Below are 25,934 nucleotides of genomic sequence, written 5' to 3'. Positions count from 1 at the left end.
AAAAGCCACTCGTTTGTTTTGGAAAAACCTGGGGGGGCGCCGCCACCTCTGCCCCACCCCCCCTCCGGACTAGGCGCCCCTTGACTGAACAGATCTTCAATATGAAATAGTCGATACGCAGGTAAAAAGCACACAGCTCTATATTTCAACTAAAAACAAACAAACTACAACAACTTAACACATTAATGCGAGGTAAAATGGAATTATAGTGGTTGTGTTGTCTGTGAACACACTAACAGTGAATTATTTTATATGACACAGTGGGAAGTGTAAACGAAATAACTGACTCTTTATATGAATAGAAATATATTAACTTTTTTGTTGTGAGAGTATAGTCATAAAGTGGGTAAAAATGTTTAAAAAAAAGGCACATGAAGCAGTTGCAAAGAACACATTAAATGGACAACACTAAGATAAAAGTTGACCTTTTTTACTGTGATTTTTCTTCAATGATGTTATTACTAGTGTCCACGTCAATAAAATGCTTCAAGGAGTCACAAACTGCAAAACACGACAAGAAAAATGGTTTTTTGTTTCACTGATTTTAAGAAATGTTCTTACTTTTCCCACTTAAGCTGTATACATTAGATGCATCCCCACCATCACCCTCTACAATACTTCTCTGGAAAGATTGAAGTAGCAGATGTGAAGATTTCTTTCTTCCAATAGTGACACCACATCCACCAATGCTTTCAATTGTGTTTCCATGTAGATGTACCTTTGGTGGTTCATAAACCTGTATTTTTTTAAGAATGACTTTCAACTTCTTTACTGTTTCTACACAAACATCACAGTTACAAACATGTAGATGCAAGCCCCCTTTTCCAATTTTTTTTCCATGGTCAATATTCTCACTTTCTTCACAGATTGTAGATATTTTGTTATCCATAAGTGTTGCAACACTTCCACTCATTAACTCAACACCAGACCCCTACAAACAGTATGATAACTAAGCTAAAGGGAATATCTTCTACAGAATAAAGTTTTTAATTGGTTTTTTAAATTTACTACTACATTAAATGCAAAAACCTTTTGAAAAACACAAATAATAATAAAAATGTATTAACATGAACTGTCAATCACGAACAAGATTTGTTTTTAAACAACATATCATGTCACAAGTGAGATAATAAAAACCATGAATTCATAAACAACCATTTCTTTATTTTCTACCCAAATTATGAAAACCCAATTTTAGCACACTATGGTGAATTTAATGAACAAAAAATTTCATCTTGCTTTTTAAACAAGACTTACTTTGTGCATTGAGTAAACTTGTGGATACAATATAAATTTATGTACCTTAACTCCTTCCACAGTGCATTTTTGTAAAGTAAGATATGCCCCCTCTCGCACAGTTATTCCATTACCATCACATTTCAAAACACAAGATTTAAGTTTGACATGACCACTTTCAACTCGAACAATACCTTCAGTATTGTCAGCCTGCAAAAAGCATTGTTTGATAACATGTTTTGTTACTGACAGAAATTACTACAAAATGTTAACACCTGCACCAACGTGAGATTTTCAAGTGTAACTTCTGCACCACAGACATTTATGAATAAGTCGTCATAAGGAATTGCTTCAATGATAATTTCGTCCTTGTTTCCCTCACCTATTCAACAAAAATGTAAGGCAAACATGAAGAAATGTTGAAATTTGTACCACCTTAGGTAATTTGCACAAAAACATCAACATGAATTTTTATAATAACTATAAAGCTAATTGCCAGCTTTATTTAAGAAAAGCAACATTAACATGTCCCAAACCTTTTATAGTGACAGATTCTGTTAGTTCATGGAATCCTTCACCACTATAATTCCCAGGAAATATTAGAATTAAATCACCTTCATAGGCCTGTTGTAATGCAGATTGAGGTGTTTTGTGTTGCCTGGTGTGCAAAAAAATTTATCCAATTAATGTTATCAAACAAATAAAATTTGAAAGAGCATACTGAATCACTGTGTCATCTGGAAAACTGCGAAGCATCGATAAGCTTAAAGTTTCGGCAACAACATGAGTGACAGTTTGTTTGTTTTCCCTTGCACCCTTGGTTCGTCGGAGTACACGTGGAAAACAGGGTCCTTCCGCTCTGATGTGTAAAACATGTTTACAGGTATATGCATAGCAAAATGACAACCATACAAAACATTCAAAATAACCTGAGTTGCAATGTTTCCCAAATTTGTAACAAACCACTTAGCATCAAAACTTCATAATATTTTCTCCAGCATTCAACAGCTTCAGTGTTTGTTGGTTCTCCTTCACTTTGTATACGAGCCTATCACAGGGAAGTGAATTTAAATACATCAACTTTTCTGGATATAAATGCTTCTAAATATCAGCTATATATCAACACTTACTTGGTAATCTAAAAGCTCCCTTCGACGCACAAAGTACTTTGCCATAGTTCTGTTGTATCTGCACAGGAAGTGATGTAACAAGTTAAAAGCCATTTAATGTTTAATTTTCAAAAATACTATATTACTGTTACACCCAAATAACACTGACCAGTTTTTGAACAACATTTAGCAATGTCAATTTGAGACATTCCATGAAATATTGCTGCAAAAAATGACATTGTAAACCCTTACCCATTGAATTAGCTAGGGTAAATGTGTTGTTTAAAATAAAATAGTACACATGTTGAATCTGTTGTTATTTTTGCATTACAATGACCATTTGACCTCTGTTATAATCCAAATTTTAATTCTGTGGGATACATGACCTGGGTGTTATCGGTGGTTAAACTTTTAAATAAAACTCATAGATAGAACTTGTAAAGAAATTGGGGCAAAATTGCAATTTGACACTGAATCCAGTTGTTTCAGACACAAATGAATGATATTGCATTCATACCTTTCTTTTATTGCAATAAATTGATTTTAATGTCCACCTAATGTCAATTTTTAAGCCTGTGGTGTCAACTAGCACAGATATAAATAGGGTGTTTAAATCATTCAAGAAATTTGTAATTTCAAAGGAAAACAAGATTTAATATAATATTATATATATCTTTTAAATTGATTAAAGTGCATGTTTCTGAGATTCAGCTGATCAAGAAGTCGCATTTTTACTGCTGCGAATGAAATCGTGCGAAAGCGAGATAATTGCTGCGTGACGTCATAGAAGGCGCGTTTAGTATAATATTGCATTAAGCAGGGGACAACAAGTGCAACAAACGGATTTTGATGTTAATTTGAGCTACAGACAGATGGCCGCTGTTTCGACCTATTATGTCTTGTTTAGTTGTGTAATAATAAAACAGTTACTGGGACAGGGTGTTCTTGTTGTTACAGTATTTATGATCACTAACGTGATACATGAAATTTTGAAAACACGACAGAAACAAACCGTCAATTTAGCAGTGTCATTTTGCCCACTCACAGCAAAATATAGAAGCAGGTTAATTGAATTTTGAGGCTGGCAAAGACCGCATAGAAAAAATGACCAAATTAGCTGGTTATGCAAAACAACACTGTTATTCTGTCATAGTACCACTTTTTGTTCGACAGTGGCGTTGTCTATGAGTTCGCGTCATAAATGATTTATTTAATTCGCCACAATCAACCACTAAGTATTTTTCGCAATATAGTTCGTAACTAGAAATGTTGGAATCATCAAATTAAAGTCAACACAAAGGTGAGGTTAAAGTTCGCACCATCTCCGTCTTTTCGAAGTGCAGAGTAATGTCGTTGCTGCTACACCCTCTGGTCTACGGATAATCAGGGGACAAACAAGTCTGTGGTTTGTGACGTCACAGTGACATATTTTTGTGTGATGTAAAACCTTTGAGGTAACGAAATCTATGTTGAAAACTATCTGATATCTGCAATATAGGGCACCTTCTCCTATGTAAATAAAGCATTTTTCGCCACAGCGAAAAAAAGGTTAATGCTTTTTGGTCGTCGCTACTTTCATGCAGTTTTCTACTTTTTTTAGTTGACGTAGAACAAAAAAACTTGGATATATGTTTGTTATAGATGTATGTTTAGTTTTACGCAAAGTTGCCATGACCGTGTCATATGACTTTAAAGAATTTGATTGATTAAAATTTTGAATATGTGCAGATTACATTGGCAACCAACACTCATGTTAAGTTTCATAAAAATGAAAGAAGTAAGGATTTAGGCCATGGAGTGATTTGACATGGTGAGACCCATTTTTTGATCTTCTAAAGATGTGCTTGTTATAACATTTTTATGCAAACCTAGTGATCAATGGAGCAGGAATGTTTCCACTTATAACATCATAATAAAGTTGAAGTCTAGCACGAAGGTACGCATCAAATGAATGTTCTCCTTCATCTTCATCGTCCCAATCACGACGTATGTGTTCATAAAAAAATCTACATCACAAAGAATAACAAGCATTTGACTGATATGTATGATCTCACTTGCAGACATGTGCATAACCAATTGGGCACTAAAAAAACACCAAGAATAATTTGTGAAAACGTTTCTTTGACATTTCAAAATTGACTAAATATTGATTAATAAGATTCTGCATATTACAACAAGCAAGTCAATGTGATATCCAAGTTGGTTACCCAAACCCCCTTAATCACTGGGTTGAAGCAACACTCCACACATATGTAAATTTACCTGAGCAATAATTAAAGCAAGGTTCGGCATAATTTCATTTAACAAAAAAACAACTGTTTATACCTGACATTGTCTATGACATGAGTGATAAATAGCATTTCCTCATTGTGCTCTTTTTCAGGGTCTTTTTCATCATCGCAACTTTCATCAAGTTGTGCAACTGGATACAGTTCAATAACATCCACTGTGTAATCAAGCTCATCTAACTGAGCTTCAATAACCTCTCGTGGCACTGAAGGTTCACTGCAAATTAGTGGCTCAACAAGGTTGATGTGTGCTTGATCAATGCAAACATCATCCACCTGAATAATCACAATTTTTGTTTTATTGGACAGCATGTAAAGAATTTGAAACATGGTTTAAAAGTCGGGCAAATTTAACTAACAAATTAATAAAAAACTTGTTTCAAAGTAGTTTGTGTTGCCTTTTTCAACCATTATAAATCTAGGGTGGCATGATGAGCACACCCCACTAAGTTTAGCGTGCTTACTATTGACACAAAACCTCACCAACACACCTTTTGTCTAAACTAATTTTTGTCCAAAAGCTGCATTATGGCAGTATATTTTGCAAGTTAAACCAGTTTTAGCGAGCTCAACATGTTGCTGATACGTACAAAGTAAACCTTATGACAGAATTTTGAAATTTTAGATATGGCTCATGGGCATGACCAATGCTACAAAACTATTCAAGTGGTATCTCCCAAAACTTTTTTTCCAGGTATATTACCTCCACTAAAATATCAACAGTATGACATGTAGAGCCATCATATGGTCCCTTCCAAACTGCCAACCATTTTTTGTTCATCAGATTTTCCTCAACATATGAGTGAATTCGGTTCATTACCTGTCAAACAAAATTTCATATTTTGGGCACAACACCATAATTGCCAACATATGAAAAAGAAACTTATTTGGTGATGCAAAATAAGTGAGGAATACTTACTTGGGCCGGACGACAATTTGCAACTTTTACTTGTTTGCAATAAATATCATAACGTTCCTGGCAGGTGAGCATAGGTAAAGCTATTATCCTGGGCATTGAAATGAGTGCTGAAAAATTGGTAATTTGCTTTGAAGTGCAGGGAATCTGTAATAAAGTTTAGACACATTTCAACATGACCATTGTTTAAATTTATGATGCTATACTTGTATGTGGCTAAAGTTGGGAACTGACATAATAAAACATAACTAAAAAGGTAACTAAATTTTGGAATTTAGTTGGTATGCTTCAACTACACTTAACATATTGATTTTGTGAATACAGAAAGAATAAAATTGCACTATAATATACATTCTTTTTTCAGCATTTGAGAATCATCATAATAATAGTACGTTTATAGTGATTAGATAATAATGAAGCAAGACTATCTGTAACTAATATTGGTAAATTAATATTTGGCCAAAGAGTGACCATGAGGAAAAAGGATGCTTGCATATATATTTTGCCAATGATTCAACTAAAAAGAACGTTTTTTTAATCTGCTGTAATCTCAAAGCATGTTGTTAGATATTTGTCAATTTGTATAACTTGCCATTTGTTTGTACTGTACAAAATGTAGGGTGACTTTATTAAAAATCATGGCCCACCCCAAGGAAAACGCTTTGTGCCCATATTGTTTTTCCAGGAACATTGAACAAAATTTCTTGTTCTACCAAGTCATTGTGTTGAAACAATGATAATCGTGTTTTTCTGGAACCTAAGAGCCCCGTCTGACCCCCATTTTAACTGGGGATCCCCAAGTTGAAATACTTCAATGCAGAAAATAAAGAGATCTGGCCAGCCGACAAACAAGTCCTCTCAATTGCCCCACTGGCAGAATACAATTTGACTTCAGACATGAACTGGGAATAGAGGGCCATAGATTCTATCGATTGGTAACAATCCCCCTCTGCTGATGTTTTGTCAGTTACAGAAAAAACAATGACCATGAATGCATGGGAATTACGTATTGCTTGGGTGCAAAAAACGTTAAGTTAACTATTCTAAACAGGAAAGCCAAAGCTATTATGCTACAACAACAAAGCACTAAGCTCATATTTAAAATGTATATGATGATGAATGCAGCAGTGTTCGAAACGTCTACCAAGGATGACTAACAGCATAATAGCTTTGTTTTCCTACTTGTATTGCATTTGGTGAAAATAGAAACAATGCCAATACATTAGGGAAATAAATACAGTAAAAGATCATAACTAGAAAAGGTAAACAGGATATTACACACTTCTCAGCTATAAATCAGTAACAATGTTTATTAGTTTGTGTTTCTAGAACAACCCTTTTGGAGCATTTGGACATTTGTGAAAACAAATGGCAAAAAATTTTAAACAGACGAATTATCACACAAAAAATGGTACTACCTGCGATCACGCGATACGCCTAACGTTTTATATTGTAATTTTGCTATAAATCAGTTTTATATGTATATACTGCCACTTCAATAAAGTGTATATGTATCATTAAAACTTAAGCCCCATTTTGTCAAAATCATAGCAAAAAACTACATATATTAAGGTTCTCCTACAAAAAAAGGTTTAGAATAATTTGGAAAACCTACCTCATCAAGCATCATGCTTTTCATTTCTTGTTCTATAGCATCAGAGCTTGAAGAATCCTCAGGATTACAAGCAGATTCAGTCATTATGCCTTAAAAATCAATTGAACTGCACTGCAAAAGGTTTATTTGCACACATGCAGACCAGATTGAAAAGTTTTAATTTGCCTATTAATGTTATTTTGGCGAATATTAATTGCGAGGATTTTGCGCTGCCAAACTGAAGTTTTTCTCTTTATACATAGTTTTACCAGAGCACGGTAAAGGAGAACAAGAGAATGACGTTCTATACATTACTAGATTGTAATTATTCTTATACAACTTTACTATAATGTAGTAATGTCCCAGTTGCAAATTATCCGGTCTGGCCGGATCCAGATAGTTATCATTCAAATCCGGCCGGATAATTTGGATACAATTTGCTAATAACAATCAAAGCATGCATTTCACCCACATACCAAACGCAAGTTTACCAAAGAGCATTGCGTTTATAATTGTACTAAAAGCTTATATTTGTGATGTGGGTTAGCCTCTGTATAAATTATCTTCATTGCGGAAGTCTTTTCAAAGTATTGACCAAGTAAATGGCCTACAGCGCATTTTCATAACGAGACTAATGTACTGATATTGTAAAATTACGTCACAAATTAGGAAAATCTTTTTTACCCACTGTGAAATCGGAAGAGTATCGTTACACGCAAAAGGGTCCAGAAACGAGTAGCCTAATATGCAAAATATATGTGTGTTTTTACGTTGTAAATGGCAAAGCAATTATCCGGTAAATTTAAGTGTATTATTCGGACAGGTCCGGTTTAGCAAATCACTACCAACATGACACCTGCAACACGTCTACGCAATCAAACCGCGAACTTCTTTCCAAAGCAATTTCAAATTCAACGCAACACAACATTTAAAAGAATATTCACGCATGAATGATCATACGTTGTTGATTATTTTATTTTTAGTTAGGTGCAACAATGAACATTACAGCAATGATTTTTAAAAGTATAACACAGCCTATTCAATGCGACTGATTCCTTCCGCAATCACGAAACTATTTATTTCCAGGTTAGAATTAGTCAGTTTAGACAAATTATTTCGCTTTGAAAAGCATCTTCAGTGTCCATAAAAAAACAATACAAAGGGGATTAAAATAAAAAGTTGACTGTAATTAATAGAAAAAAGTACGTCGTATAGACGCCAAACTGTAGTACCGACCAGGGGTCGGAATCTGATACAGTTTTCGGCAGAAAGTGCAAACTTTAAAGACGTCGAAACCAGACTCTATAATCAGACGTGATTAGCTGGACGTTGTATTTGCGCCCAAATGTGTTCCTTTTTTACCAGTGGTCGATATCTGGTACACTTTTTGGTAGAAAGTGCAAATTCAAAAGACGTCAAAACCTGACCCTAATCAGACTTGGTTAGCTGGACGGTCTATTAACCCTTTAGAGCCCAAGGGTATACTGAGCAACAGAAAAAAATTAATGTATAGCGTTTTGTTGCGTTGATGGGTCCAATAACAAATTTCATGAAAGAAATTTGAGATGTTTGACCGCCAGCCCCCATTTTCTGGTGGGGTCACCTGTGACCCATTGGGCGCTGGAGGATTCTCAATAAAAAAAATTAAGTTTCTAATTTTGTTGAAACTAGTGAAGCTATGCATTTCTTTAGTAGTGCAAGTAACATCCTGAATGAAATCGATGTAATATTTTACTACGTTTGGTCGAACAACTAATTTTTCGACCCCCACTACGTGTGATTTTCGTGTTTCGCAGGTTCATATGGGCAGAAAACTTTGTTTTTCAGCATTTAAAGCTACACAACGCCTTATTTAAATCCGTGTTGATGCTGCACAAGTTGTAACAGCAATATTTGACAGCTTTTGCTGGTCAATGATTATTTACACTGATAAAATTGGGAAAAACCTACGCAAATAGCTATATTACAGTGCATAAAATAAAAACCTGACCCGAAATCGAGACAATAAATGATGCACGTATTATTTCTAGTATCATGTGATGCTGTTATGTAATAATATTCATTGAAAAGCTTAAAAACATGATTCACAAAATTTCATTGTACTTGTTACCAATGCCCTATGTCCCATACACGACCCCATGAAATGATAAGGTGTGCCGTTTCTTAAAAATACGTGCTACGAATAGCCTAAAACTTTTTTATAGATACTATACAAGGCCTTAGCTAAAGGATTACCAATTTTATTTGCAAATTGTTCACCAAATGAATGGTATTTTTACATATTTAGATGTAGCTTATCAAGCACTTTTACGTTTCCTTCCGATGTGTTTTTTTTTTTTTTCTCACTTTTTATTTTACACAATTACGCTACCACAATTCACAAATAAGAAGCAGTTTCCTTCCGGGGTGCTTGCTGTGTCAATTAAAAAAATGCTATAGCGACATCTACCGGCTTTAAAATTTTATGTAGATCAGGGCAAAGGGGGACTCTGGGCTTTAAAGGTAAAAAAAAATTGAAAAAGCAGAAACCTTTTTTGTATGGGTCTTTAAAGTCATGGGGTCACCGGTGACCCCTGGGGCTCTAAAGGGTTAACGTCCAAATATGTTCGTTGCGTCGATATTTGGTTGTAAATTCGCATCTAAAATACGCCTGTTCTTGCTTGACGACGTACATTTTTAGCCTGTATAAGGCATCAAATAGCCCACGATGTTAAAGCTGGAAACAAGTTTAATAAAAAAAAGAACGCAAAGAAAGGTTTGGAAGAAATTAGGCAGAGGTGCTTGGGCGACCGCCTTTTCTCCCTGTCAACCGCAGCATTCAATCATCTGTGGGGAGAGCACTGGCCAAACATAATTTATAATTACCTTTCCGCACCATTTGTACTGCGGATGCTGGAGAAGAATTGGAGTTCTTAGATGTGAAGCATGTCACAAGCACAGACCATGCATCCATTCGGGTTTGTTACAAAAAAAATCACGAAAGCAACAGCAGCACACCGGAAGTTCCTCCGCGGTGCCTCACACAACCCCTTGTCGGTCTACAGGGCGATCGTAAAATGAGGCAATCAGACTCCGCAGGACGAATGAACGCGAAGAGGATTTCCGCCACTGCCTACATACATTGCAACGTAAATATATTCAATCACACTTCCCCAAAAACGTTGACAGACTGGGATAACGAAGGTACTGCAGTGGATGGAAGATGATACCAACCCAATTATCCGCACTACACACAAAAAGGACGATCCCTGCGTGTGGGCTACGTGGTTTCCTAAACTTTTTAAGCTTACAGAAAAAGAAAGAACACTTAATCATAGTGCAATGATTGCCTACAAAAGACCACCGACACCATCTTGCATATTGACAAACTACAAGCGAATTGCACTTTTTGAAGATCAAACTACTGTTCGAGGTAGTTCTGGCCCTTGTGGGCATTGTAGTTTATGTGGGTGCAGGAAAAGACATGGTTCCGGCAATGTCCTTTATCTTCCTCCAGACCAGCACTACAAACCTCCAACAAAAGTTGACTTGCCAGAACTATGGCATATACGTAGCCATGTGCACGCTGTGTGGAATTAAATACGTGGGCCAAACTAAAAATAGTTTCGCCGTAAGGATGTCGTGGCTACAGAGTGGAGGAGCTTTTCCATTGACAAAGGGGATGAAAACGTAGCTCTGCTAAAGCACTACGCAACCCAGCACAAGTCCACTTTTGTAAATCAACCGAACATTGCGGATTGCGATTTTGTGTAATTTTTTTTTTGAACAACCACATTTTCGGGATTTAGACATGTGCGAGGCAAAATGGCTTCATCTAACAGGTGCCACCATTAACATACAGAAAATGATATTGTCTGGGGTGCGTTGATGCTTTTAAGATCGATTTTGATCGTTTTATTGGTTCTATGTTTTTAAGGTGGTTTCAAGCCGTTTGTCTTATCGGCGCGAACCTTATCTCTACCCGCGTCTGATGCTGTTTCTCCACCGTGTGCGCAATCATCTTACCTTTTCATGCACGGCTGGTAACTCAGTGCTTTGCCTTGGCACAGCAGCATTGCAAGAGGTCGAAGTTGTTGTTTTTTATCACTTGCCCTTTCTTTACTGTTGTTGTTTTTCAGACGTTTTTAAAATCATATATTGTGTTTACTGCAAGGAACTGAAGATGCACATGGGGCGAAATATATATTACTGATTATAAGCCAGACTGATCCTGTAGTAAAAAGCTACTGTTGTTTTTTGTTTTTTTTCAAAATCAGATTGACATCATGGTACTATTTGAAATTTTGAATTATGAAAATAATTGCGTTTTATCATTGTTGACACGTTAAGTACGGCTTGAAGTGAAATTCAAAAAATAAACAAATAAATAGACAGCAGAGTTACAAACAAATGTTTACGACAAGATCAAGAACAAGTTTAATAGACAAAAATTAGGTAGGAAAGGAAATGTGAAATATAACAAAGTAACAAAAAATAGGATTACACCAAAAATGTTCAACATGACAAGACAGGCAGCAACAGCACACAAATTGCACACAGTAACTTTGGGCATTATCTAAAATAGTTTTGACAACAGTGACAAAAAGGTAACTGATAAGCACGCAAAATTACAATATAAATGTATTGCAATGAAGTACTGTTTCGTAACTTGGGCACAGCTCTATGAAGCTTTACAAGGTATTAATAATAAAAAGTTATAGTATCAGGTACAATCAAGAGGTGGTAATTTTGTGTTGGTAAATTCAGTATCATTGATTCAAGTTCATCCAAACATTATCAATGTCTGTAAAAAACGTCTTCAAAAATCCAAAATATTTGGTCGTAAGTTCGTAGTTTTTTTGAAAGATCATGACAACATTTTATCCTGTAATGGTTTTTCAAAGTGTAAGACCAAATTTTAAGATATTATCACAGTGACACTTGAGCAACAGTTTGCAAGAAGGATAAGCTTTTTGTAAAAATCATGTTTACATACAAAAATAAAAACAAGGTAAAAGATGTAACTTGGCATTTACAGCAGCACACAGACAGAGCTTTGTTGTGCTTGTGCTACACTTGTACAGTTTGCTCTTTTTTTTGCCGCAGCCATGTATACTTCATGATTGAAGCCAATTTTCCCCATTGGAGCACTGTTTCATTTTAAAAATGTTAGTTGCGATTAAGGTCTGGTTCGAACATAAAACTTACTTGTTACGGCCTGGTTTTAGGCCAACTTCAAACAAGCCATACACTGGCCGGTGATCCGATTGTTTCACAGTGCTAGCAGTGTTATAGCAGCAACATTTTACAACTGTAGATTTACCAGATTTGTGTAAGACACGGTCCTGCCAAAAAAAAGCCTTAAATAATGAACAGGTAGTTGTAATCTTCATGTAAATGTGTATAAAACTCGTTAATGTCACAGGTAAATTATTTTTTGTATATGGAGTAGTGGGGTCATATTCAATTTCTAATTACCAAAGGACACAGACAAACAGTAAGAAGTTGCAAAACAAATTCATTCAACATCAGGCAAAATACTGGAAAGCTTAGATATATTTCTAAGTTTTGTCCTTACTTTGTACTTCTAAGAAATATTTTTCTGTGACTGGACATCCTCCTTTTCAAATTTGATTTAGCGCCAACAATGTTAAATACATAATTTCAGTTTTAGATCGATAGAAACCCTAACATATCATAAGGTTTTGTAGCATTGCAGTCAATACTCTACTAAAGTGGGTTATCCCTGACTTAGATAGATACTGATGTCAGAAAAAGTAAGGAAAAATATTGTTAAAGATTGATGTATGGGCTTTATACTTAAAAACACATGCAATGAAGCTGTGTAAATTTATCAACTAATAATTGCACAACCCTTTCTGTGACCTTGTGGTGTGATAGATGCTAACATGGAAAACAATAAGAGAAAATCGTACTTACAGTGTATGATGGTACACGAAGTTTCATTGAAACATCATACTTGTCAGATCCTGGTGTAAATTTGTAGGTTGGCAAGAACGTAATTTGAGCTTCTTGAAAACCATGAAACACATTGCCTGCATATTATATTGAAATGATAAAGACAGTATTTGATATTATCAGAAGTACACTCCATTTGTGATTTAATGTTGGTCCCAACCTTTATCTATAAATTCTGGTCAAAATTATTAGTGAGACAACTGCCTTAACCGCTCCCCCAAGGGCATTTGGACATTATTTTTGGCCTAAAAACAGAAAAAAAGTGTAGGTTTGTTTTGTAAAGAAATAAATGACAGTAACAATAAGTACCATTCATTTGCAATTAAGCAAAGTCACCAACCCTCCTCCACTATGCAATGCATTCAAAATTAGATGTCTTACAACTGTTTTTGGGCCCCCCCAGGACTGTTTGTACCCCCCATAGGTATGGCAGTTTCCAGGTATGCCTGTGCAAAACCTCACCATGTGCTGTTTTAAGGCCGCATATCAGTATTTCTATTAAAAAAGTTTCACCCACAGGGAATGCCCGTATTGTACTCCTCTGTCACAGAGAAACTCAGTTACGTCACCAGGCAACTGGTGATGCATTAGGGTCAAATTTAAGGTTGAATAAACAGGAAGGCACATGCTGTTGCCAGGGCTGTTTCAGCGTGTTTGGTGCAGTTTTAGTGCATTTTTGCCCTTCTCAGTTAGCTAGTCATTTCAAAATGTCCAAGGGTATGTAGCTTAAAATTGAATCACATAAGTATACCTTAATTCATGATTTTATGTTAGGCCAGCCTCTTGTCCACACATTCAGGTCAAAATTAGTTGCAGGATAGTTGCTTAAAGCGCCCCCCCAGGGGGCATTTTACCCCCTGGTCAGACATTGTCTTAGCTAAATAGGCTGCGAAAAATGTAAGTTGGTTTTGTGAAAAAATGAATCACAAAAACCTCATCCAATTTGCAATTTATTGTTGGCCCCAACCTTTATCTACGCAATGGCAAAAAAAATTGTTGCAGGGAAGTTGCTTTGGTTGCCCCCTGGGACTGTTTTTGCTATCCTATAGGACATAAGATCTCTGCAATCAATTTTTTTTAATGTTGAACAACAGTAGTCCCCCTTCCTAAGTAAGACCCAGCAATTACTTTTAGCAAACAAGAGAAACGGTCACCAGGTACATGAGGGCAATTAATCTCCACAACTCAATTTTTAGGATTTAATTGTGACATAGGGCCTATAGTCAACATACCTCTCTCCATATTTCTTTTAAGCTGGTCACATTTCAGTGCCTCATAAATATTGTAAGTAGATGGATCTTCCACTTCTTTTTGCATAAACTCATGAGGTTGATTTATCCGAAAATTAAGATCACCAAACCAAAAGACACAATCAAATCTAAAAAAATTTAGGTTTAACTGATAAAAAAACAATGCGTGATGTTTTTTTAAATGTTTAGATATAGTAGTATCCAGTATTTGTAGGAAGCATCCAAGAGGATTCCCTTATTTATTTACTTTAAAATTGCTGTTGCTTGTGGTAGAGCTTTGCACAATACTGTGATGTACTGAAGCTTCGCTTAACAAATTTAATCGGCCGAATCAGCGATTTTGACAAGATTCGGTTTCGGCCGATTTGTTTTGATCCGAACTTTTACGCTAAGGAAAAACGTTCTGGAATACCAACAATAGCGTTTGGACCTCATGGATAATTTCAATACTTAAAAGATGATAGTTGGCGCAAAACGCGCCTTTTTCGCTTAATTGCAAATCACACAATCTTACACACTGCGCTAAAACCAATGCCAAAACAACAACGCCTTATGATTGTCCAGTAACGTAATAATACAACCATTACGAACTGTCTTAATTTGATTCGGTACATCACTAGATAAAAGGCGACATAATTTTACAATATTACGAAGACTCATATGCGTGTTTTGTGGTATAATGGTTTCTTAGCTTAACTTTCTAAGAAAGGTCCTAAATATATATTAGAAACCAAGGATTTCATTAAGTCATGCTTATGAGTGCTCCTATCAAATATTTGATAAATGTGTGTTTATCTGTTTTGTATGTGGTAGCCCACGGTTCCTCTGTGTAAATTTGTATGCTCTGAAAGTGATACGTTGCATGTCTATAAGACTTGGAAAACTGCATGCCACTGCAACAATATAGCTATGAAAAAAAAAAGTTTTTACAATAACAAAATATGGCACTTGTTTGGTAACAAATTTACGCAGAATGCAGTTTTTGATGAACATTATACAAAACTTTATTAGGGATTTTTTTATAAATTTGTGATAAAAAAGTTTATCATTGTTTCTTTATGTTTATTTAGCTACAAAAGTATTTGCCCGATGGATACGCCTATTGTTTTTTTTGCATTCGCTGTTAAGTTCCTAAATAAAAATAAGAATAAAGCTTATTCTACCCAGAAAATTCTTTGTCACATTTCTGATAAGAATTGGAGGAACAGCTTGATGGAAATTGTAGCTGATTTACAATTTTGTAATAATCTTCAATTCTTTCCTTGACTTTAGTTTCTCCAGCTAAAAATAAATACAGAAAGATGTCCAAAAATAGTATCTAAATATTTTAAAACTTATCATTCCAAAAACTAGATTTGTTTGTTTTCGAATTTTTTTTTTATATCTTGCTGACAGATGACCAAGAAATAGTTTGAGACAAAATGCAACAAACAAGGTTACATATTTACATGGTAATAGAAACTTATGCGTACTTACAATGGAAGTGGGCAGTCACAAATAAAAATCGACTTCCAAAAAGTTGAAAAGAAACAGCAACAGCACCCTTCGTTTTAACTTGGGATATAAGTCTTGTCGTTATTTTATTTTCCTGAAAACCTAAACATTTATCAGTTCACACTACTTTTGTAACACCCAAAAACATGGAAATGAAGTGAACATACCAGTACAAAACCATATTAGGTCTCTTCGAATAAAAACTGCCAAATGTAACACTCCATGTGATATTGAATGAATAAGCACATGATTGGGACCTAATGTTTCTTGAAGTTTAATCTCCCAATCTTTTCTACAAAAAAAGGTAAAATACTTTAGCCTTATTTTCACACCTGTGAATTGTAAGTCTATAGGTTTCCAATGATTCCACAAAAACAATTTTCAGGACAAATGTCACTGAAGCAAATAATACAAGTAAACTAAGTTATAGCTCCTGTTTAAGTTTTCAACTTACAAACCAAATCTACCTGCAGGCATATTTTTATTAAAAATATTACTAAAGGAGTTGAATTCATCCTGTTCAGATGCTAAGTAAACAGGGTGTTGTGACCATTATCACCCTTTATTACAGTGATTTCCAACCTTTTTGTAGTTGCTTACCACTTTAAACTAAAACAATTTTGATGTGTTCCATCTAGTTGAGTGTTATAAAGTAACCTAGGATGAAATAACAAACATTTTGATATTATTTAAAAATTTTTTAATTTGAACTATATCGGCAAATTATGGAAAAGTGCTTGCTAACTACGGTTGGGAAACACTGCTTTATTAGAATAGAAAAGGGCTTGTTATGTTATAATTAGAGTTATACAAATACAGTGTTAATAACAACACAGTTTCTTGTGCACTTGTCGTATCTACAAATCTACATTCATACAGACTAAGCTCTCTAATGTAATTGCTATTCTGGTCTAATTCTTTGCAGTGGTCAGTAGGTAACGTAGGACTAGGCTAACATGACTATTAAAAAGATAGATGCTTGTTTTTTACAAAGAAACTCATTGATAAATGAACCAAACTTGAACTATGAGGTGAACTTGAACATTACTATTCAGCTTCAGTGTTCTATTTCCTATAAGACAACATCAGGTGTGCCCCAGTGTTACTCTAACTTATGAAGAACTTTATACTGGGGGCAAATTCTAACATTGCAATAGTTGGACAACCTGTTGATTAGTGATGTTCCCAGTTCCAAACTATCCGACCCGGCCGGATCCGGATAGTTATCAATCAAATCCGGCCGGGTAATTTGGATCCGGCAGTTTGTTAACACCGATTTGTGTATTTTACGGCAAAAATGTTTGATTGCCCAACAGAATGCTATGTTAAGGTCAGCTTATCATGAGTGGAACAAATAAATGTGGGCATTTATTAATATGGTATAGTACGTCACAAAAAACCTTAATAACAAACAACAGAAAAATCGGAAGTCGGCGAGTACCACAGACTGGGTCCCAAAAACGAGTAATTTGCAAAATGTTTGTCCGTTTTAGGACAAAAATGCTTTCCCAACTATCCGGTAAAATTAAGTGTATTATCGGGTACCCGGATCCGGCGTAAGACAACACTACTGTTAATCCAAACTAATGCCAGACAGATCAGCACAATGCATTTACAAGTTTTGTTTTGTAACAATAGAAATTTTCAACCAAAGACTGCCCTGCTAAATTTGTAACATGAGTGACAAGTCAAAAAACATTTTGTAGTAATGAATCTAGTAACAACAAGAAATTACATAAAAGTAGATTTGATACGCACTCATTTTATTCATGCACCATGGAACATGCAAATTGAATGATTTACTTACAAATTCGAAGTTGCTTCCTGAATGCCAATGGCATAAATATCTTGAACGTATTGATCTCCAGGAGGAAGGAGAAAGTCATCAATACTTTGAGGAACGTCACAGCGTTGCATGTTCCAGGTACCTGATGTAAATAAGAGGAATATTATCAACCAAACAAACATACCCAGGTATCAAAAATAAATTATCCATTTATGGCATTATCAACAAAACTAGTCTATTTAGACATCAGTATGTCTAATAAATAGCAAATTTTAAACCTTTGTCTCCACAGACCATTTTTTCTGCCACTGGGCAATGGTGCTTTTTTAGTTTAAGGTATTTTACATTCTCTTATTTTTATAGCCACATTGGAAATCTAGCAGTCCGGATCACAAAACACAACACTTAACCTTAAACAAAAATTATTTTGTTGTTGTTACACAAGACAAGTCAGACTTTGTTCCACAATTATTTTTGTGTATATTTTCACGGTACATATGCTCCAGATTGCCAGCACAACCAATAGTCGAAGAAACACTTATGGTTTTTGTAAAAATGTTGAATCTGTCTCCTACCAATAAATATCTGCACTTGTCGATGAGGAAAATACTGATCAAGATCTTCATTTTGTTTTGATGAAGAAACTGTTACATTTCCAACCAAGAAGTTCCTTAAAACAACAGCATTTTATCAAGATAATTGTTTTTTGTATTAATATGTATATTGACACTAAACACATTTTTGAATAGCTTGAACATTGGTAGCCTACCAGATAGGAAAGTTCATAATATACATATACAGGGCTTCGATTTTTTTCTGCGTGTAGAACATCTTGAAAAAATTGTCGAGCGTGTCGAATAGTAAACATGTCATATCTGGTAACTAACCATGACAACAACCAGGCTTATTTCGGTTACAGGATTCTTGTACTTGCATAAGTTTTGAATACACATAAAAATAACAACAAAATATTTAAAAACCTGCATGTTGTAGGCTGCTATGTCTCGTTTAAGGTCCAATTAAACGAAAAATGGTACTTTCTTTGTAACCATGTGTTCGGTAACAACGCTCCATGTTTTGAAACAATGGTTAGTTTTAGGTTTAACGCGCTTATTCACTTAACATAAAAGCTTTGGCTGGTTTTTGCAAGGATTTTGTCTAAAAATTTATTGCAGCTGCGTTTATTTAGCAATCTAAACAGACAAATTTATTTTTGTTGGGGATCCCAAGCGATGATGCCATTAAGTTTTCAACACTACGTAACCGTTCAGTTAAAAGCTGTTGTTTGATAGAGATTCGACATACATATTTCTCCACAAAAATTTTTTTGCGTTTTGAAATTAAACGACTTATACTGGCACCAACATCTTCGAACCACTTTTGCCACCAGCATGTACAGCAAAAAATTGACAAATATATGTCAATAGGAAAATTGTTGCCGTCCAATCTTTAAAAAAAGAAAACTAGGAAGATCGATGTGAATGTTGCAAGATTGGTGTGACCGATACGTTAGGCTAAATTGAGTAATTGTAGTAATTCAATTTATGGACTTTGGTAGATAACAATAGAGTTGATCTGTTCAAGTACTGTATACCGGTTTACTTAAAATTTATTCACGCCACCTGTGTCGAATAGTGTCGTCGCATGTCGAACACTTAGAATGGCGAAAAAGGCATAAATCGACACCCTGTGCATATAAAGGCCGTTGATTGCACAGGCAAGGAAAATTTTTTTGCAGGTTAATGTGCATATATATATCCGCTATATTGGATAAGTTTTTTTAAATGCCAATTTGGCGGCACATAAATAACAACAACTTCCTAATTTAGGCTAGGTAAACACTTTCTTGATAAAAATTTCATGGGTACAACAGAAGTCTTATTCGCAACTAGTTTTGCAAGAGAAAACAACTGTTGATTATTGAGTTATAAACGAAAATATAGTGCTAAGTTTGGTAGTAGGCCTATAAGTAAGCTATACACTACACCTTCTCCTAATTCCAACAATCAACTGGTTTAAAAATGTACCACATAAACAACAAACAAATAATATTAAAAAAAATTAACCTTTCTCGTACAGAACTGCTTGGTATTGCTGATAAAATTCCCATTGTATTATTTGAACTTTGATCATTGATCACATAGGAACTGTCTGCATGCAATGACATGCGGAAAACACAACGTTTGCCACCATACAAATGTAGCACCTGCTGCAGTTGTAATAAAGAGGCAAATAACAGGGTAGCCTATAATGAAATTTTCAGAAAATAAAAGTCAGAAACAATTTCTGGCAAACAATCTGCAATACAAGAAATGTAAGGAATCTGAGGAAAACTCGAACGTAAGGAATCCGAGGAAATACACTCTACAAAGTAAGGAACAGAATATTTTTTTTCAGAGAGTTGTAGGAATTATGTTATGTTTACTCTGTGATAACACAAAACCTAACTATAACTCCAAAAAGACTCCAACACTGTGCAATTAGTAATTACTGGAAAGCTGCAGACAGGGTGTGTACACGCACTGTTTCGACCTGTAAGGTTTCATCAGTGCAGCTGTTGAGTGGCACTGTGCTAGCTTTCACACTAGCAGGCACACTAGTCTCCACTTTGAGTTGATGAGACCTTACAGGTCGAAACAGTGCGTGTACTCACCCTGTCTGCAGCTTTGCAATAATATGGCTTTTTTGCACATAAGTAATTACTGGGTTGTATTAAAATTAGTAAAGCATTCGAGATTTCGAGTACTATACAATTTTAATGATGCAGTTCGAGTAAATCCAATGATGGCGATGAGTTAAATGCGTTAATGAACGAATGTGATTAAACAATTTAAGGCGATAAAATACAGTTTTCATTATTTTCTACAGAGTCGAACCGCTCTGTTCCTCTAAAAAACCCATTGTAGGCATCGTAGGCATTGTTGACATCGTAGGCATTGTAAGCATTCTAGGCATCGTAGGCATTGAGTGTAGGCATCGTAGGCATACTGTAATGTTTAACGATAACATGGTGAAGGATCCGGAATGGACGTTTTTGTTTGAGAGACTCAATCATCGCCGAAGACCCGACATCAACACCGCAAAGATCTGTTCATGGACCAAAGTTCGTTCTGAAACCAAAACCGAGGACCAAATTGCGATCCGTTGGACCGAAAACCATGATTTCTTTATTTGTGGAAAGAGATGCAATAGGATTAGGGCGATATCAAATACGAGGCAGAAACAAAGAGGTAATTTTGTGATTACGGAGACTCAGAAGAAGTAACGCATGATGAAAGACGTAACCCAAAACGAGATAATTATAGCGAAGGCGTCAGACACGTTGCCCTTCTCAAAACACCTATATCCAGGATCCGAGAAAGCACTAACGGCTGACAACGAGCATGCTCCAGCACGGCGATTTACACAACTTTGCTTTACTTGTATAAAACTTCAAAATCCCAACATACAATCATTACGGTTTACAACACGAAAAAAGTAAACAGTGGCCCATCGGTGTAACGTGAGACGGAGGCGGAAAAGGAAACAAGTTTTATAAGAGCAGCAATAAACAATCAACGTGCGGTGTGTAGTGCGTTGAAAATATCTAACATAACTTAAGTTCCTTAATTTTTCCAGAATTTATCCCTCTACTGAGCATTTAATTGTCATTACTACCAGCGACACCAATTTATTCCGATAGGAAAGCATTAATTTTAAACTTTTGGAAGTTTAATAAAACCTGCAGACTTTATTCTGAAACTTTCAACTTATTGACTATAACAATACTTTTGAAGCGAATAAATCATTTATTTATTATGCATTTTAGTTCAGGTTCGGGTTTAATTCATTAATCGTTTCAGTTCCGGTTAGCGATTCGTAAATTTACACCTGGCGGGTTTAGAATCAGTTCCGCGCGGTTTATGCAAATTCAGGGTTTTTAAAGGTTCAGATATAGTTTATTTTGAACTTAAACCGTAACTAAACAACGTGTTCTGCACAACTACCAAATAAACTATAACAGCAAGTGCAGAAGACCTCTTACTTTGTAATCGCTAATTAACAGAACATTTTTCGTGTTTGACCGTAGCATGGTTTCCTTTTATTTGCACCTCATTTGTCTATCATTAGGACCATTTTATGTCTCTCCTCAAGGTCTGGATCAGGGGCCTCAAACACGCGGCCCTCGAAGCTTTTTGTGCGGCCCGTGAAGCATTTTAAAATTCCAATTTAAATTTAAGTTAATCGTTTTATTCGCAACCGATTAACATGCTCGTGATACATTTATTACAAAGTTTGAAGAGAGAAAGCTGTATAAAAAGTCTTTTTTTGAAAGCTATTGGTATTGTTTCGTCACTGGAAGCCATTGTTCCTTGGTAAGCTGGTCTTGCAAGTTGGCGATTTCACAACGTATACTGCAACATTTCATAAATTATTATTAATTGACAAAACTTCACATCTCAGCCCATTTGCACACCATTTCAACTACAGTTTATCCCTGTTGTGCATTATTTTTGGTAACAAAAGCATAGTTTTTATAGTGTAGTTACAAATTACGTTACAATTTTTTTTATTTACGTTACATCCAGTTACAAATTACGCACAAATTATTTATGTTCCTGGGTGACCAACAAAAAATTGGGGCATAAAACACTATTTTTAGGTCATTAAAGTCATACATTGAAAAGATTTCGACTCAGAGGATTTTCACGTTTCATATGATCCTTTTGCATTTTTCTGATATGCAATGAATATTTCTTATGCTGACTGTCTTTACGTTTTCATTGTTGATTAGGGATGTATGATAGACCGAAATAAGGATCCTGGATTGCTGATAATTTCATGACAAAAACATACAACTAAATCAGTAAATAAGTAACAAAACTTTTTAAACCGCTACATACACTACAAGAATTTTAGTAAATTTCAAACAATCGTTTGCTTGTGCAATTTTAATCTGTAATGTGATGTCACAAACGATTTTGTTCACTATTCTGGGGAAAGCTGATAACCGTCACATTAGTTTGAAACAGGTTTTGTTTCGGTTCATATCATCCGGTTCAGTTCCGTTTCTGTTTTTTTTTTCAGTTTGCAAATTATACTGGTTTCAGCGCCGGTTTACAAAAAAGACGCTCAAATCGGCCAAGAAGGGTTCGGATTCAGTTCCAATTGGATTCCCTGGTTAAAACACTTTTGACAGGTCATTGTACCACTACGTGAAGTTCTATGCAAGAGTGATACGCCAAGGGTGATATGTAAAAATATTTTTATAAGTCAGGCTTGTGATGAAATTTAGGAGATTTTGTTGACCGCTTGACCTCTTTAATCCTGAACTTCAGTCACAAAGTTATTTGAGTGCGAGCCGGAATTTTTGGCCTTCCCAGAGGTATTTGTCTTGTTTGCCTATATAGTGACCAATCCCGCACTGTATACACTCGCGTTGATAATTGTTACAGGAGAATTACAAGGGTCATAAGAAGAATGGTTGAGGATCGCGCGGTTTAGGATTATATAGGCTACAACCAAAATAGTAGCCACCATGTATATGTCGGAGGTGAAAGTGGCGTTGATATCCTGAATACAGGGTGGTGAATCTCAGCTCTTTCAGTAAACTAAACGTCACTCACAATAACATACATCGCGCAAAAACTCGCAGTCCGTTTAATTAACATGTGATGCCCTTTTTTAGACATAAAGGACATGCATAAACTCGAGCTGAAATATTGCACATCTTTTATCACGATACTCAACCAGCCTGATCGTACAACACCCTAATTGTGCAAGCAACGGAAGTCCAGCATGGTTACTCTAACGAGAAACTCCCCAGGGAAAAACTTTTTGCCCTGGAAATAAAACTGCCGTTGGCCTTATGGTAATTAAACATCTGAGGCTAAAAAATTGGGAAGACGTATAACTATTATGGGTCACATTTCTTTTACAGTACTCCCTATCTTGTTAGGTTTCATCTCCCTCACCAGCAAACAGTTCAATCCGAATAAACAGTTTATTATCAGGCTGTGGGGAATAAATACCAAGCCGGCGAATAGCTTGTAGAGCCTCAGTAATAATAGCAGTGTCTTATCACCATCAAAGATAAAACGATGATTCCGAATAGAGTAGAATCTTGCCCAATGCAAAGAACCCAATTAACAGGCGCACATGACCATTATACTTGGACTATCGGAAGCTTATGGTTTAGTCACGTGCTGTTATACATCATAATACAAGAACAAAGGTGCAGTGTAACATAAGCACAGGAGAACATTTTATGTGGTAAACAGGATGTTGAATGCGGTACTTCTAAACTGTGCTCGTGCAACTTTGTGCAGCTTTGTGCGGCTTTGTTCGACTTTGTGCGAATTTGTGCAGCTTTGTGCGGCTTTGTGCAGCTTTGTGTAGCTTTTGTGCAGCTTTGTACGACTTTTTTCAGCTTTTTGCGACATTTTACGATTTGTACACCTTTCTTGGGTCGTTTTTATGTTGTGTAGTTGCAAAATGTGAAATAAACTTCAAAAGTTTGCACAAATTTCTATTAAGTAATCAGAAGGATTGGAAAAATCATCTGTTACATCTGTTACTTGTGAATGATATTACTGCTGAATGATTACTTTCGCATTTGATGTGTTTGATGTCGCCCTTTTTCAAAAATAAAACTCCAAACTAACCGGGTATGTCATTTTTTGTGACTTTATTTTTAAGGTTTTGGTTCATCAAAGTAAGAACGCTTGTTTGTCACAAATAAAACTTTTGTCAGTAAACAAAGTGCTGGTAAAGATTAGCGAACAGTATAATGATTGCATTAAGTTACGGGCAACAATATATGTTTGTAATACTTACAAAGTTAAGGTTTAGTTAGTGAATAACAATAGTTAAAAGTTCGATGGCGCTAAATATGTAAGGGACCTATAAAATTGCACCCAACGCTGTACCACATTCAAAGACGATGGGAACTCCATTGATATGTAAAATACCAATAATTCTACTTTATCATGATTTTAAAGCAACTATTGCAGTTTTGGTGGTTTTTGAGGTTGTCTGTAAAATAAAAAGGATTGCTGTAGAATTTCCTTGCGGGGTTTGCTAGAAGAGTTGCGCAAAAAGTTCTATGATATGTGACGTTTGCGTCGACTGGTTCCACGCACATTGTGAAAAATTGACAGACGAGGCAATGGACTATGTCTAACCAAATTAACTGGGAAATCTTATTTATGTCACCGTTGTAGATGCAACGAAGAAGGCAAATTTAACTTCTCGTCGGAAATGTTTCGTCCTAGCCAGGTTTGCCAATCTTACATTTTTATGCACTTCATGTGGTTACATTTACGAGGTTTTATGAAAGCTAGACTATTGGACTTTCGGAGTAATAATATTAAAATTGACGAATACTCCGAAGTTCTTCTTCTTAAGTACGGTATTGGGGAAAACCAAATCCCTTTGTAAAGTACACCAGACGGCAATTGTCTTTTCAACGCTATTTCGACATGACTTATGCGGCAGTGAAATCATGACTCAAGAACTCAGAGCAGTAGGTGTGCCATTGAAATGACAAGTAACATAGACAAGTACATGCATAGTGATGTTGCAAGCAAAATATCGCTTGTATCTCCAAGTCTTCAAGATGCTTCCCTTTCCTGTGCCAAATTGGTGCGTACTCTAGCGCTTGGACTATGCTTGCTATGACCAATGTGATTGATCGGCCAATAGTTTCACTATACCCTCCATGTAATGGCAATAAAGATGAAACAATTAAAATTTTAAATTTTCGCAACATCATCGACACACGCAGATGAGACAATGGCAGTCATGTGGACCAAAGTCGGAACGTGTTACACAAAAGAAGAAACTTGAACTTGGCTACCAAACCATTTTGTTCCTCTAATTCCGAGTTCGGTATTGCCTAAGGAGTATTTCTGCCGCCAGAAATCTTGTCCACGCAAAATTTCAGAAAAACTCAAGGTAGAAAATTCTTTCATTGAAATTATCGATGACAAACTTCCCGATAATCTTGCTGCATCGGCAAGGGCAGAAAACAACCAGCAATTTTGTCAGGAATCTGATGAGGAATTACCTGTCTTCTCGTGCTTCGAAGAAAAAAAAACAATCCAAAAGGAAATAAAGGAAAGTCGAAAACACACCGACCAGAAATTGTGATCAAAACATTATTTCTTCGTCATCGTTATGTGAAGAATCAACTTCGCCGAAATGTCCTGAAGCAAATAACAACAACACATTTCAACTTGCTGAAGATTCACCAATTTTGCAATACGGCGTAGAATTGCCCTGTGAAGATTTTCTTCCTGCTGTGCAAGAATGCATAAAGTCAC

The 25,934-nt window shown here is 35.7% G+C and overlaps 2 protein-coding genes across 2 annotated transcripts; both read right to left on the bottom strand.

Annotated features, from left to right (window-relative positions):
• Positions 1 to 122: 122 nt before the first annotated feature.
• Positions 123 to 7,288, bottom strand: LOC145913505 (testicular spindle-associated protein SHCBP1L-like). Its single transcript, XM_083001194.1, has 14 exons — positions 7,165 to 7,288; positions 5,553 to 5,696; positions 5,337 to 5,453; positions 4,671 to 4,909; positions 4,214 to 4,351; positions 2,367 to 2,424; positions 2,166 to 2,284; positions 1,958 to 2,095; positions 1,773 to 1,894; positions 1,512 to 1,618; positions 1,303 to 1,446; positions 803 to 931; positions 562 to 736; positions 123 to 501 (listed from the first exon to the last, which is right to left on the bottom strand). The coding sequence occupies exons 1-14, from the start codon at positions 7,246 to 7,248 to the stop codon at positions 431 to 433; spliced, it is 1,785 nt and encodes a 594-aa protein (XP_082857320.1). The 5' UTR covers positions 7,249 to 7,288; the 3' UTR covers positions 123 to 430.
• A 4,032-nt stretch (positions 7,289 to 11,320) lies between these two features.
• On the bottom strand, positions 11,321 to 19,927 carry LOC145913282 (phosphatidylinositol polyphosphate 5-phosphatase type IV-like). Its single transcript, XM_083000883.1, has 10 exons — positions 19,698 to 19,927; positions 18,207 to 18,301; positions 17,653 to 17,773; positions 16,013 to 16,137; positions 15,828 to 15,947; positions 15,515 to 15,632; positions 14,334 to 14,479; positions 13,063 to 13,178; positions 12,331 to 12,467; positions 11,321 to 12,272 (listed from the first exon to the last, which is right to left on the bottom strand). The coding sequence occupies exons 1-10, from the start codon at positions 19,796 to 19,798 to the stop codon at positions 12,155 to 12,157; spliced, it is 1,197 nt and encodes a 398-aa protein (XP_082857009.1). The 5' UTR covers positions 19,799 to 19,927; the 3' UTR covers positions 11,321 to 12,154.
• Positions 19,928 to 25,934: the final 6,007 nt, after the last annotated feature.

Source organism: Ascidia mentula, chromosome 9, assembly GCF_947561715.1.
Source record: "Ascidia mentula chromosome 9, kaAscMent1.1, whole genome shotgun sequence".
Lineage (NCBI taxonomy): Eukaryota > Metazoa > Chordata > Ascidiacea > Phlebobranchia > Ascidiidae > Ascidia > Ascidia mentula.
The sequence above is the reverse complement of the archived record's forward strand: the minus strand, read 5'-3'. Positions and strand labels throughout refer to the sequence as shown.